Below are 13,546 nucleotides of genomic sequence, written 5' to 3' on the forward strand. Positions count from 1 at the left end.
ATTGGAAAAAAAAACAGTTAAATATTTGCTTTTCTGTTTAAAGCTGCACTCTCATAGTTATATCATTTTTACAACTTTTTATGTTTTTATCTTGGAAGGAGCAAACTTCTTGCATAAATATCTGCAAGCCGATAATATAAAATTGCTGACAAAAAAAATCAGATTGTAGATTTTCATATTTCCGTTCGAAAATATATGTTTTAAGGCTTAATAGTTCTTAACGGTTTAAGAAAAATGCTTAAAACATCAAATTTTGAACTTTAATATGAAAATCTGCAATCTAATTTTTTGTCACCAGTCCTTTATAACTATTTTCCATGTATTTTGGATAAAATTCGGTAGTTCCAAGACAAAAAATAAAAAAAAGATTTCAAAACATTCAATCTGTGAGAGTGCAGAGATTTCAAAACATTCAATCTGTGAGAGTGCAGAGATTTCAAAACATTCAATCTGTGAGAGTGCAGAGATTTCAAAACATTCAATCTGTGAGAGTGCAGCTTTAATGTCTTGTTAATAATTGACAATTTTCAGCAATTTGGTATTTTACTAGTGAAATATTGTTCTGGAAATTGACAAAAATTAACTTTTGTGTTCTGTCCATTGTTTTGGGCACAATATTTCACTCATGCATGATACTTGTTATGATTTCTTGTGTCTACTTTGTTGTAGATCATGACAGCTCTCAACCTGGAACTGGTGCATGTGGCAGGATCAATGAAAACATTACATGTAAGTGTTATTCAATTTAAACATGTGTAAATTCAGGTTGGCAAAAGTTATGAAATGATACAAGGAAAGTTCTTGTTCCGGTTTTATCAGTACAAGCAAAATATAGAGGTGTGGTCCAATGTTGTTTCATTATTTTGCTTGAATACATATTTGAAAAAAAGTATATTATCCATAACTTTTGTAATTTTTTCAGCTGCGGAATGTATAAAGAATACAAGTACCTGTGCAAGTGGCAGTGCTTTGATGTCTTCGTCAACAGGTATGTGATGTCATTGCTAGGGATTGGTTTTGGCACGACAATGTCAAGTAGCATTGATGGAAAGTAATGAAAATTGGTATGTTAGTAGCTTATAAGTGAAACTATCTTGATATTGCTTTTGATTGTGTTTGGTTCAAGTTCAAGATCACTGTAACTGTAAAATATAGAAAACTGAAAAGCGTCTGCCCAATTACTTTAGTCCTCTGCATTTACCTAACTGATACATAAAGTTAATAGGCTATAATTGCTTATATTAAAAACCCTATTTTTTCAGAATGAGTTAAGTGTTTAAACATGCATAATCTAATAATCTGATATTTTAAAGACAATTTTATCTATTAAAGCAATATATGGAAATTACTAGTATTGAGAATAGGATAACAATATGAACACAAATTTAAATGTTCATGTCTATTCCTCAGTTTATTACGTTTATTAGGTTGTTTATTTATTTTTCAGATGAAGTTCCATGTGTATTTGCAGAAAAAAATGCAGAGGAAATGTATGTCATTTTGGGCATAGTTTGTATTTAATTATAGGAAGAAAACCACAGTCTAGTTATTTTCATGAGTCTCCTTCACTTCATAATGTGCTGAAACTATATAACTGACTCTATCTATCCTTTTTCCATGGTTCTTTTCATTTATTATGTTTATCAGGCTTTTGAAGGTCATTACTTTGGATCTTTTACAGCTCGAAAACGATCAACTGATGTGGACGAACTGTATGAGCTGGAAAAGAAGAGAGCTAGAGTAGAACTGCAGTTGGCCGAGAACCGAGTAGCCCATGAGAATGAGTTATTTGAACTGAAAAAAGCAATACTTGAAAAAAACCTTGAACAAGTGTTTAGCAATAGTTCTATCATACCATTTAATGAATTGTAAACCCTTTATTTATTCAATTTTCTGTAAAAACAATTGTAAGTCATTGAAACTGTTATAGCTATGTTATAGTCATATAAAATAAATTAAAATCTTAAGTTTTAAGAATGGATGTAGTGGACCGACTGATCGCTCTTAATCATTAAGATTTTTATTCCAGTCATATTACTGACTAAGAATATAACCACGTTATTAGAGACATTTTAAAAGTAAAATGACGCAGGAATTGTGTAGTGGATGAGTCGGTGGCAGTGTTGTCAGCTTTTAGCAACTGCAAAAGATTAATTTTTTAATAATTAGGCATAGAATTAATGATTACCTGTCATCAGTTTTATTGGCTGTAAATGTAGGTTATGTTCTAATTTATCTAATTATAGTATCAATACACTTATTTTTACAACTAAAATTGAAAAGTCTACTGAATTTGTGAATATCAATTATTTAAACAAAATTATTTGCAATATGTCATTAGTTCTTTGTATGTAGTTGTGTTCATATATTTGGAAATCAATGGCATTGGAGTAAATCAATTAGATTTTATTGTTTATTATTAGTACCTCAAAACTGATATTTTAATGGTTATGGGCTCAAACTATTCATGTATATTGTGCACTTATGTCATGTACATTTTGAGAAACTTGAAGAAATTGATGTTTGTGACAATTGTAAACCCTATTTCCATATTAATTAGTGCATGTTCAATAGCCATACCGAACTGTCATTGTCAAGTATAAGCATATACACCATTAAACAATACACTCCAAAAAATACCGATTCTGATTCGAATTAGTTTGATGTAAAAATATGATATGCTTATATTTGTTCAAAATAATTGAGTTAAACGTAGTTATATTATTGTATCATCGATGTTTTAGTGGTGGTTTTTCTCCTGCTAAATTAAAGTAAATTTGTAAATAATGTTGTTAGACTGTATTTTCCGTCTTTAAACTTTGAAAAATAAATACAAACGCAAGTACAGTTCGAAATGAAACTGGTTCATTGTATATTTACCACTTAGTATCGTATTACTTATACAGCCAGCTTGAAATTACAATCAATTAACGCAGATATACTACTCTTCTACTGATTCAGTACACTTTACGAAAAATATGTCGTGCTGACGAAGTCCCTAAAGGCATTCCCTGCAACATCAACCGGTTGGTTCGGTGCATCTGGGTGATTGTCGGACTCGACCACAAAGCGTCCAAATGAGTCTCCCCGCTTAATCCCGATGTTGTGCAGGATGGCACACGCCATTGTCGTCCTGCAAGCCTTCATCTCGGATGTCCTTATCCCGTACGACATAACTGCAAACCTCCTCTTTAAAACACCAAACGTTTGCTCGATGATGACTCTAGTTTTACAGAGTGATCTGTTAAATCTGAAATCATTCAGAATTTGGTTGGTAAGAACGTATTTTTAACATAAATCTTTATATAAAATAACAATTATAATATCTTTGACTAGAAAGCTCCATAATTATGTCATGTCGAAATTACATCATTAAAACTAACACGACTGAACATGACCGGCAATACCTCTCCTGTGTCTGAGTCTGGGGGTTCAGGTATGGCGTCATCAAGTACTTCTTACATGCATAGCCACTATCTCCTAGCAACACTCCATCCATTCCTGCAAAAGTCAGTTCCCTTTCAAAGAGTATGTAGTGCAGTACATTAATTGTTATGCAAAATAAGTACGGGCCGGTGCTTTGCTTGAAGTACAATGGTCATGTTGTACGTCATTTATAATTGAAATAACAAAACGATTTTCATATATAACTTGGCATAAATACCATTCTCCAACTGTGCACATAATCTGCTTTCCCTAAATATACGGCTGTCGTGTACGCTCCCGGGCCACTTGGCTACGACATCCATGATGATGAAACGAGCATCGCATACCATCTGTCACATGAACAAATATGAAAATTATAAAGTAACTTTTAAAATCAACACCACCAACATACCTGTTTGGACAACCTATATGATGGGGATGAAAACATTTTAATTTGATGATTCATTTATTTCATTCGTTTTTTTATCATATGGTAATGAAAAATTATTAAACCTGAACGTTCACTGAATGGAACCCTTTTCGATTTACGAAATCTGCTTCGTTATGTGTTGGTGCTCTGATGCGGACATGTGTGCAGTCTATGCACCCCAACACGTTCGGGAATCCTGAAAAGTAAGATAGCACAAAATGCAATTATCAGTAAACAAGTATTGCATGTATGTGGTTTTAAATGAACATTAATGCAATGTTATGATTCATCAAGTTATTTAAGGCAAGGGGCGTAACTGTCGAAACTAGCATGCAGCAGAGAGTTGAACTTAACCTTCACTAGGTAACGGCATTTCCGGAAGTTTACATTAATTACATTAGCAACCAATCAAAACGGTAATTAATATAAAAGTTTAATACCCGCAATGCTGTAAAATTCCTTCTTCTTTATTCTTATCTCTGCATCATCAACAGGCATGCTTATAAACCTGTTAATGTGCCTGCATAATGCGTTGGTAACCCTGTCTATGGCACGCCCCACAGATGGACGGGAAATTCCATGAATCTCGGCAATTAATAAATGGTGAGCTCCCGTGGCGAAAAATTGAAGAGTTACAAGCACAGAGAGCAGAGGTGGTAGTGGCAAGCTTCGTCTTGTTACAGCATCAAGTTCATTAAAAACAACACCCACTATCATTACGATTGTTTCAGGATAAAATCGGTATCTCTCCCGAACTTCCACTCTTGATAATCTCTCCAACGGGTTGGCCCTGTCTTTAAACACTCTTGGAACCCGCTGTTGACCATACAAAGCGATTCTCTGCAGACGCTGGAATCTATCTACATAGTTGTCGGCCATTTTTGAGTTTGAGACAAAAAATGAGAGTGCTACAATGCTGTCTCAAATGTTAAGCTTGATTTTTTGAGTTTGAGATTGAGTTTGAGATTGAGTTTTTTTGTGAACACTGAAATGAGTTTCGACTTAAAATGAGTCCTGTTTTGAGTTCATTCTTTGAGATTGAGTCAGATATTTGTCTTAAGTTCTTTCGTGATACTGGGGCCCGATAACGATACGACAAAGTCGGCAATAATTTACATAATGACGTTATCATTGTTGCAGAGCGTCTGTTGAAATGTAGCATTGTATGTAAAACCAGCACTCGTATTTTATGGTTTATGGAAACAAAAACAAACATGGTACTACAATAGCATAACCATTCATTTTGTATAAGTACATACTAACAAGCGTTAACCGTTTTAGTGCTTTAAATTTCATTGTGTAAACTACCTACTCAATGGTCCAGCCACTATAATATATATACCGCTTCACCTGATTTTAAATCAATAAAGGCTGTTGATTAACTCAAATAAAAGTACTGGAAAAGTTGATAAGTACTAAATTCTCATTTGGCAAAATGTTGAACTCTAATAAGGTTATGTTCTCTATTTTTTTTAAGTTCAACGTAAACTTTTGCTATTATGACAGTACTGGAAAACAGTATATTGACATGAATCTATGAATATCTGCTGTATCTAACATTTAGTTTGTTATTTCGTTGTACATGATGAATTTGATAATTTGTTTTACAATAGAAACTTTTTTTTAAACAATGTCATATGTTTTGTTGAAATGACGTTCTTGAAAAATAACAAATATGTGACAGGATAAACAGAATAGAGCTGGTGGCATGGATATGTAAAATTTATTTGACTCGGCCGATAAACCGAAGGCGAATTCCTACGCCTTTTTAGATAAATTTCCCAAGACACATTACTTAACTTTTATATATATGCCTTATTTGCATCGAAGTGGTAGGATGTGGTATAAACTTTGGATCGGCACTTTAGAGTTTACATACTGGACACGATATAATTAGCATCTGTCACTAAAGAAAAATTCATTATTGAAACAGCACCCATTACTCGAGATATTCAAATTGAACTCGAACGCGGAGCGTGACTTGCATAATTTCAATCAGCGGGTATGTGGGTGTAGTAGCAGTTTTGTACCATGTTGTCAAGGACAGCGTTCAATAAGAAGCGAGCATACAAGTAAAAATCGAAGCTATTTATTTGAATGCGACTTATTGCACGATTAGTCTCCACCTACTTGGTTTTCGGTCAATACTGGGAGTGTACAGACAAAAACAAAGGAAAAATGGTTTAAAACGTTTGAGACATTTACGTTGACCCTACAAACATTTTTGATTCACAACTGGTGTATACCTGGTGCTTGTCAAACACCGCAAATATCTAGCAGAAATCAGTGTTTTCAAAACGAACAAATGCATTGATTGATTGCTTAAGCGAGCGTGCGTTTTCTTATATAATTCTTGATTATTTTGTCATTGTTCTGGAAAAAGAAGCCATTAAACTACAATAATGTAAGTGGTCTACTACTGGGATTGAATTTAATCATTCTAAAGAAAAGAGAAAACGACAATTGAATATAAATTGAATAAGTACTATGTTTGCATCAATAAAGAATATCCATTTTCTTCCAAGTTTGTATTTAAATGAAGTCAAATATTCTGGAAATCTGATACCATTCATTTAATCAGACTGTCTCGATTCAGCCATGGCCAAAAATGCCATTATTCCACGGTTTCCAACTGAACATGGACTCAAATTATGTTTTAAGAATCAAATGGTGCAGTTCTTCACATCCTTTCACTCATTTCAAGTACTCGCTGTCCAATCTTCACCAAATGTGGATAACGAATAATTTTTTGCTGAGGATGAGTTGAAACTGACTGTTCAAAATAACAAATTGACCTTCTCTTCGGTGCAAAATGGAATTGCCATCGTGCATTACAACCACATGTATCGTTCGGAACTCTTCGGCCATTCGAAAACATCGGATATATATGGACGGTCCTAAATGGGTATACTTTAACTACGCTGCAAGAAGATCGCGTAGTAATTTCAATTTAGCAGTTACACTTAATGACTTAACTCTTTGAAATCTTCATTGTGTTTGCAATAATACACTTCTCTGGCAATCAATTGAAGCTTATATCTACAAATACAAGCTAAAACACTACATTTATTTAATAATGTATTTTTCGAACTACTTCTACTTATGTACCGGCAAACATCCGAGGTTGTTTTCAATAAAAATGGTCAAGGAGCACCGAATGTCATATTTACTTGCAAATATTAGTATCTGTACTCGTTCTTCTTGGTAAGAAATATGTGCGTTATCTTCTCTGTTCTGTCGTGCTTTTATTTTATAGTTCTTTAATAACAGCATTATCTATCGAGAAATGTATGTTTTATTCTGCGGCTTTTTAATTATATAATTGAAAATGCAGGGACAAGCCAAGAAGTCAGATATTGAATCGATTTACCCGATTAAAGGCACATAGTTATGGCCCCTCATACACTAAACGAGTATCCCTTTAAATCCCTATTGGCATTGTAAACATATTTCAGGCTGCTGACGCCAAATAAGAATATGCTTTATTTAGAGTCTTACATTCTTACTTATAAAAGCAGCAAACTGCGACAAATATATATAGTTTCTGCAGATATAGTGTTAACACAATAAAAATATACTGGCACTGTAGTATAAGAAGGGGAATGCGGATGGTGCAATTGTAAAGACGTGACGAAATTGCACAGCAACGGATCGACTTAAAAAGGTTGGGCTTAATGCACAGTCACGTTGTCAAAACACGCCATTAAATGCTTGTCGACCTTTTACAAAACCTCACAACTTAGGCAAATTATAAATAAACTAACTGCTGTCGTCGGCGTGTTTATTGGCGTTGTACTTAAACATTAGTGTTATCATGACTAAATGCGGATGAAAATAAAAATATAATATCTTTGACCAAATAATGTGATGAATTATCCTAAGCTAAAATGTGCATCATATTTTAAACCTATATGTACTGAATGTTCAAAGGAAAACAATTAATAATAATAGCATGATATCTTCTCACCAGGCGTATACATTTGCATATAACATTATTTTTGCTTCTGGGAATCTGGTGTCTATTTAAAAAACAATCAACTAATGCGTGTGTCCTTTTTGGCGAAAGGCCCTGAATAATAGAATCAAATTCAAGTACAACTACAGTGGAAGGTCCAATACAAATTCAAATGAAACATCTATTGTGGCCAAAACACTTGATACAACCGGCTGCTTCCAGCTTTAATCTACATCATACCTTTTGTTATCAAATCAAAGCTTAGTATCAGAATTAGCAAATGTAACTAGCCGAAGATCAAACCAGAAAGTTTAATGCCCATAAATGCCGAATTCAAGCATCACCTTTAAATAAGCAAAGTCTAGATTTGTACTCTTTCTTAAGAGAAATCAACGATTTGAAAAGGCTGCAAATGAACTCAAAATGCTCCGTGCATTTATAATTGAAACATCATCCACTATGTCAATGGTGTCACAATATGTGATTATTTCTATACTTGTTCAGATGCACAAGGATGTTTTCCGTTTAGAGTTGATTTTATTTGTATATGTTCTGCCATTCTTTATAATTTTTAACTCATTTCTTCAAATATCATAATTCATGAATGTTGTTCAAATGTCTTGGTAACCAAACATGTGCACTATTATTGAATACTCTTTTAAAATACATAATATGTTGTGGAAATCATTATGTTCCGACCGATATATTCTTAAACCCACATTCAGTAATCACAAAAAGGATAGGAAAGACAGACTTTCATTCGTATTGATAGGTTGGTAATTTCCACAAAACTGCAGGTATTTTAATTGTTAATGACAAAGAACGGAATGTTTCTAATTTCATTTCAGTAGACCTTTAAAGCATTATAAAATGAATATATTTACTGCCTCTACAAAGGAAAAGGGATAATTAAAAAACAGGGGCGGTATTCATAAAACTTCTTAAGTCATTTCCTAACTTAAGTCGATTTCTTAACATTTTCATAGCCAAATCAAAAGAAATGTGTAAGTGTTTTTTAACATTTATGTATGTTTTGTTAATAATGTCATTGAGAATAATGTATTTTGGAAATTCTTTATTTTTTATATCATATGACTAAAGAGATACCTAAATAAGGAAAGTGACTTAAGTTTGGAAATAACTTAAGAAGTTTTATGAATACTGCCCCAGATCCATAAATATAAGTGCGTTGTTTAATGACATTAATTACTGTGAAAGATTAGGTATTAGCTAACGAACATTTTTTTTGTGTTGGATGCTGTTAAAAACCTAAAAACGGCGTAATGTTAAGCCCTTTACGATTAAAAATGTTGCGTGCTGAAGAAAATTAAGATCTTGAAGTTGAAAGTGGTAATGAAGTTCTGATAAGCGTTGTTGCTATGGAAATACGTTGACACGATTATAGTTGAAACTAATTAAATTACTATACTTATCACAGGTGTGCGGCATCCAATTAGGCTATGTCTTATACCGTGATTGGGAATTTATGTAAAAAGGGGTTAGACATGGCAAGATTTCGCATAGTACTATTAGTCAATGGTAACTGTGTTGATGTAGATACATAAATGTACTCTAACCTATGTGTCCGTAATCGAATATCTCCTGCCAGGCTCCGATGGGATTTCTTCATTTGTAAACGCATAAACTGATCCTATTTTCCCCACCTGATAATGAGGCAATAATTGTGGTCAACAATTCGACTTAAAAAAAGCTTTACAGAAAATGGTAATTTAAAATTAAGACTCAATTTCATTTCCTTATAATTCATGGAAGCCGCGAATACGTTTTAAAAAGCAATACAATACAAACGAGCAGATAACAATTTAGTGGTCGGCCGATGACTAGACGGTTTCAGTATTTCTTTTATCGAGTTTTCTAAATAATTGGGCGTTAATCCGTTAATAAAATTATTTAAAAAGGTGATAAAACAAACTCTTCTATAAGATTGTGATTCAACTGCGAACTAGTCTTGCTAAATATTGAATGACAATATCTAGGTCATCACATTGACACGCTATGATACTTTCATCTGAATGGTTATTTCAAAGAAATGCGTGCAATTTCTACAGAATAAATCTACGGAACATATCAATGGTAGGTTTAGATTGGTTCTATTGCTACAAGATACATTTCATAATAAACAAAAATACTTCTAAAATAGTACATTCAGGCTGGACTTCTTTGTAACCGCTCAACCGATCATGAATGAATGAGTTTTAAATAGCTTTCATTCATTCAATGTATACTCTACCAAGTCAAAATGTATTATAGTTAAGGCATATTACATGTATGTAATAATAAAAAAAAAGATGAACACTATGGTCAAAAAACAAGCAAACAACAACTTGTTTAAAGTATGTATACAATATACATAATGTACATCCATTTCGATACAGTGGAGGTACCATACTATTCAAAATTTTCTATAATATAGCATGAGTCAAAGCACGTCGAATAACTGAAACTGTTATTTAGCAACTAAGTGAGGGAAAATTGGCAATGTGCAAAGTATTGTTGAAACACAGGTCTAAATCTAACACTTTTCTTCTAGGTGAATATTTTATGATATAATTGTACTGCATATTAAGCCAACTGTTTCCCGAAGAAAAATAATCCAGTTATGTTCATAGACTTCGACGCAACAGCGTCGCAGCCGGAGTCCATAGACTTTCTTTGAGATAATATCTGGATTATCCGGATATTCTTCTGATCATTTTATTACCTTTTTTTATAACTAACGTGAAACAATTTTGACAGGTGATATCAGTCCTTTTATTTCTGCATTCATTTATCTCTGTGCAATAAAGCTTTCCTTAATGCATATTGGCCAATTTTATTGCGTTTTTATTCTGATTTGAGACAAAAGTGGATAGGACAAGTATTTTAAAAAGACGGTCGTTTATAGTAAGAGATAAGCCCCGCCAAATAAGTTTCTCTGAATTTAAAAGGAAAACAATGTTACACGGAATAATAACCACTTTGCAAAAAGTGCTATTTGTGTAAAAACAGCGAAAGAACCGAAAAATAAATATAAAAGAATGCTGATACATTTCGTTCATTCAGGTAGGCAGACTGGACATACTTCTAATACAGACTGACCACTTCTATGTGTTACATTCATTTATAAATGAATACTTTGTTTAGCAAATCTTAGCAAAGTTTGATAATAAATTATTGATATTTCCATGAATACATGTTGTTGTCCATTGCGAAAGTCTATGGCACCATAAGCTAGCTGCAACTGTTTGATGGAAAAACAAGCTCGTGTATGGACACTTAATGAACACGAGAATAAAAAGAATCGAACCTTAACTGTGACATTGTCACATATTCTAGCCTATTTCATATCGGACAGTTTTTGCTAGTGGTTTTAAAAAAGAAAACTTTGTGGTTTCGTAATGTTTGTAGTATAGATAGCGCTTGATATTCAAATGCTAAAGAAAATACTTCAAAGCAAACGGAAGTACACAGTGATCAGATGGTATTAACTGCACCAACTATCAAATTTATTGGATTATTATATAAGAGCAGCTTTTAAGAAGAAGCATGCGTTTAAGTGAATTATGTTGTATTTTATCCGCATGTTACCAATTGCATGGCTTAATCACCTACTTAGTTACTGTTCTGATAGGCAAATCAAAGATCACACCCTCCACTATGCTTCAAAAGTAGTTTTTCCATGACAGGAAGAGGAAAACGATGCACGTGTTAAGTTATCGCGACGAAGGCGACATTTGAGATATTAGCTGTAAAAGACTTTTATTCCGTGTTATCAGTCCATACATTTTGATAAGAGTTTATGTTTGTCAAAGAAAATCGATTAACGATATAAAGACTTCTTGTCTTTGGTAGAAAATATTTTTTTTCGTTAAAATACACTTGACTGTATCTTGCAAGCAGTGCAACTCTTATTTCACCGTCTTAATTTTGAGCATAATTGAGCTAGCACGTTGATAATTACGGACCGGTATGACGTGATGATGCACCTCTAATAAGATACACGGACGTATTCTTGTTGAAAAGCTCATGTTTTTCACATATATTGCTTGTAATATGCTACATCGGAAGACTGGTCTTACAGAATGCATTAGAAAGAAATCACGGACCATGCTGAGGTTGTTTTACCGTTATCACAGAGAAACATTTAAATGGAATTTCTGTTCTTTTCTTGTCCTTATGGCCCAGTCACATAGCCCGGCCGATGTCCGGCATCGGTAGAGCTCGGCGGATTTTTTTGGTGCCACCGAGCTCTCCTCATCGGAAGCAGAGCTCGGTGACGTGAACGGACTCCGTCCGGACATCTTCAGGCGACCGACCGAACACCGGCCGGTGACCGTACAGAGTCTGTCTCAAAATGGGAGTTTTTTCTGCCGATGTGGCAGCAAATACCGGCCGGAGGTCGGCCGGACATCGGAAGGAATACGGCCGGTACCCGAGCAGGTAACAGGACACCGTGCGATCGCCGGCCAGGTTGTTAACGGGCTTTAAACAATGACCGGCCGATGCTCATCCGATGTAACACGGACTTGCGTGCCGAGCTATTCCGTTCTTCCTACCTGACATTGTCAGTTCATCACTATGGCTGCACCGAGGAGACTTCGAATGGCACTGCTCGAACACGAACTGGCTCAAGCAAGGTTCCAGTACAACCTGGTCCTGGCGGCAATACTAGAAGCCGCCGAGAGGGAGCGACAGAGGGCCCGCAGAAGAGAAAGACGCTGGTGGGTGCGAGCGTGGATCCTACGCAGACCCCTTTTCGGCCAGTACGAGACTCTCATGAAGGAACTCGAGGCCGAGCACGCTGCCGACTTCAAAGCCTTCCTTCGCATGGAGCCACAGATGTACTATGAGTTGCTTAACCGAGTTGGCCCCCGCATTACCAAGAGTACAACGTAAGTTAATCCGTATTTTGCAAACAAAATTCCCTCCAAACATTATATTCTTGCTAAGGTTTAATCATATTTCATCCTCTTCTGTTGCAGGCATCAAACCCCCTTGGACCGTGGGCTGAAGCTGGCAATCACCTTGAGGTTTTTGGCGACCGGAAGCAGGTACCACGATCTTGCGTTTGCGTTTTGTGTCCCACACAACACCATCGCCCTTTTCATCCTCGAGGTGTGTCAGGCCATCTACGACGTATACGAGGATGAGATGTGGGCCACTCCCCAGACAGAAGATGAATGGCGCCCGGTGGCCGAGGGATTCGGAGACAGGTGGAACTTCCCCCACTGTTGTGGCGTGATCGATGGGAAACACGTCGCAATCAAGAAGCCCCCCAAGAGTGGCTCACTCTACTACAACTATAAAGGCTTCTTTTCTATCGTCATGCTTGCGGTGGTAGACTCGAACTACAAGTTCATCTGGGTGGATGTGGGGTCACCAGGGTCGTGTTCCGATGCCGGCATCTTTAACCGGTCGCGGCTAGAGCCAGGTCTTCGTGAGGGAACGATCGGACTCCCCCAACCGGATTCCCTGCCTAATGACGACCGGGACACACCGGGACTACTAAATGGTCGGAGACGACGCCTTCCCCCTTAAAGCCCTACCCTCATCGTCACCTGGCACGGGACGAGCGGATCTTCAATTACCGGTGTTCCAGGGCACGCCGTGTGGTTGAAAATGCGTTTGGTATACTTGCCAATCGCTTCAGATGTCTTCTAACAACCCTGGGAATGAGACCGTCGACAGTTACTAAGACCGTCATGGCCTGCATGACCCTACACAACCGCATGAGG

General features: G+C 35.7%; 1 protein-coding gene across 1 annotated transcript; it reads right to left on the reverse strand.

Annotated features, from left to right (window-relative positions):
- Positions 1 to 2,952: 2,952 nt before the first annotated feature.
- LOC128229061 (putative nuclease HARBI1) lies at positions 2,953 to 4,674 on the reverse strand. Its single transcript, XM_052940709.1, has 5 exons — positions 4,297 to 4,674; positions 3,940 to 4,052; positions 3,665 to 3,776; positions 3,408 to 3,501; positions 2,953 to 3,250 (listed from the first exon to the last, which is right to left on the reverse strand). Exons 1-5 carry the CDS (start codon positions 4,571 to 4,573, stop codon positions 2,968 to 2,970), a joined length of 879 nt encoding a protein of 292 aa, XP_052796669.1. The 5' UTR covers positions 4,574 to 4,674; the 3' UTR covers positions 2,953 to 2,967.
- Positions 4,675 to 13,546: the final 8,872 nt, after the last annotated feature.

This window comes from Mya arenaria, chromosome 3, assembly GCF_026914265.1.
Source record: "Mya arenaria isolate MELC-2E11 chromosome 3, ASM2691426v1".
In the NCBI taxonomy this organism is placed as follows: Eukaryota; Metazoa; Mollusca; class Bivalvia; order Myida; family Myidae; genus Mya; species Mya arenaria.

Coding starts and splice junctions, on each gene's coding strand:
- LOC128229061 (XM_052940709.1), bottom strand. CDS start 4,573: ATGATAGTGGGTGTTGTTTTTAATGAACTTGATGCTGTAACAAGACGA. Junction 4,053..4,296: donor GGAATTTTACAGCATTGCGG/GTATTAAACTTT, acceptor CTTACTTTTCAG/GATTCCCGAACGTGTTGGGG. Junction 3,251..3,407: donor CAGACTCAGACACAGGAGAG/GTATTGCCGGTC, acceptor GAATGATTTCAG/ATTTAACAGATCACTCTGTA.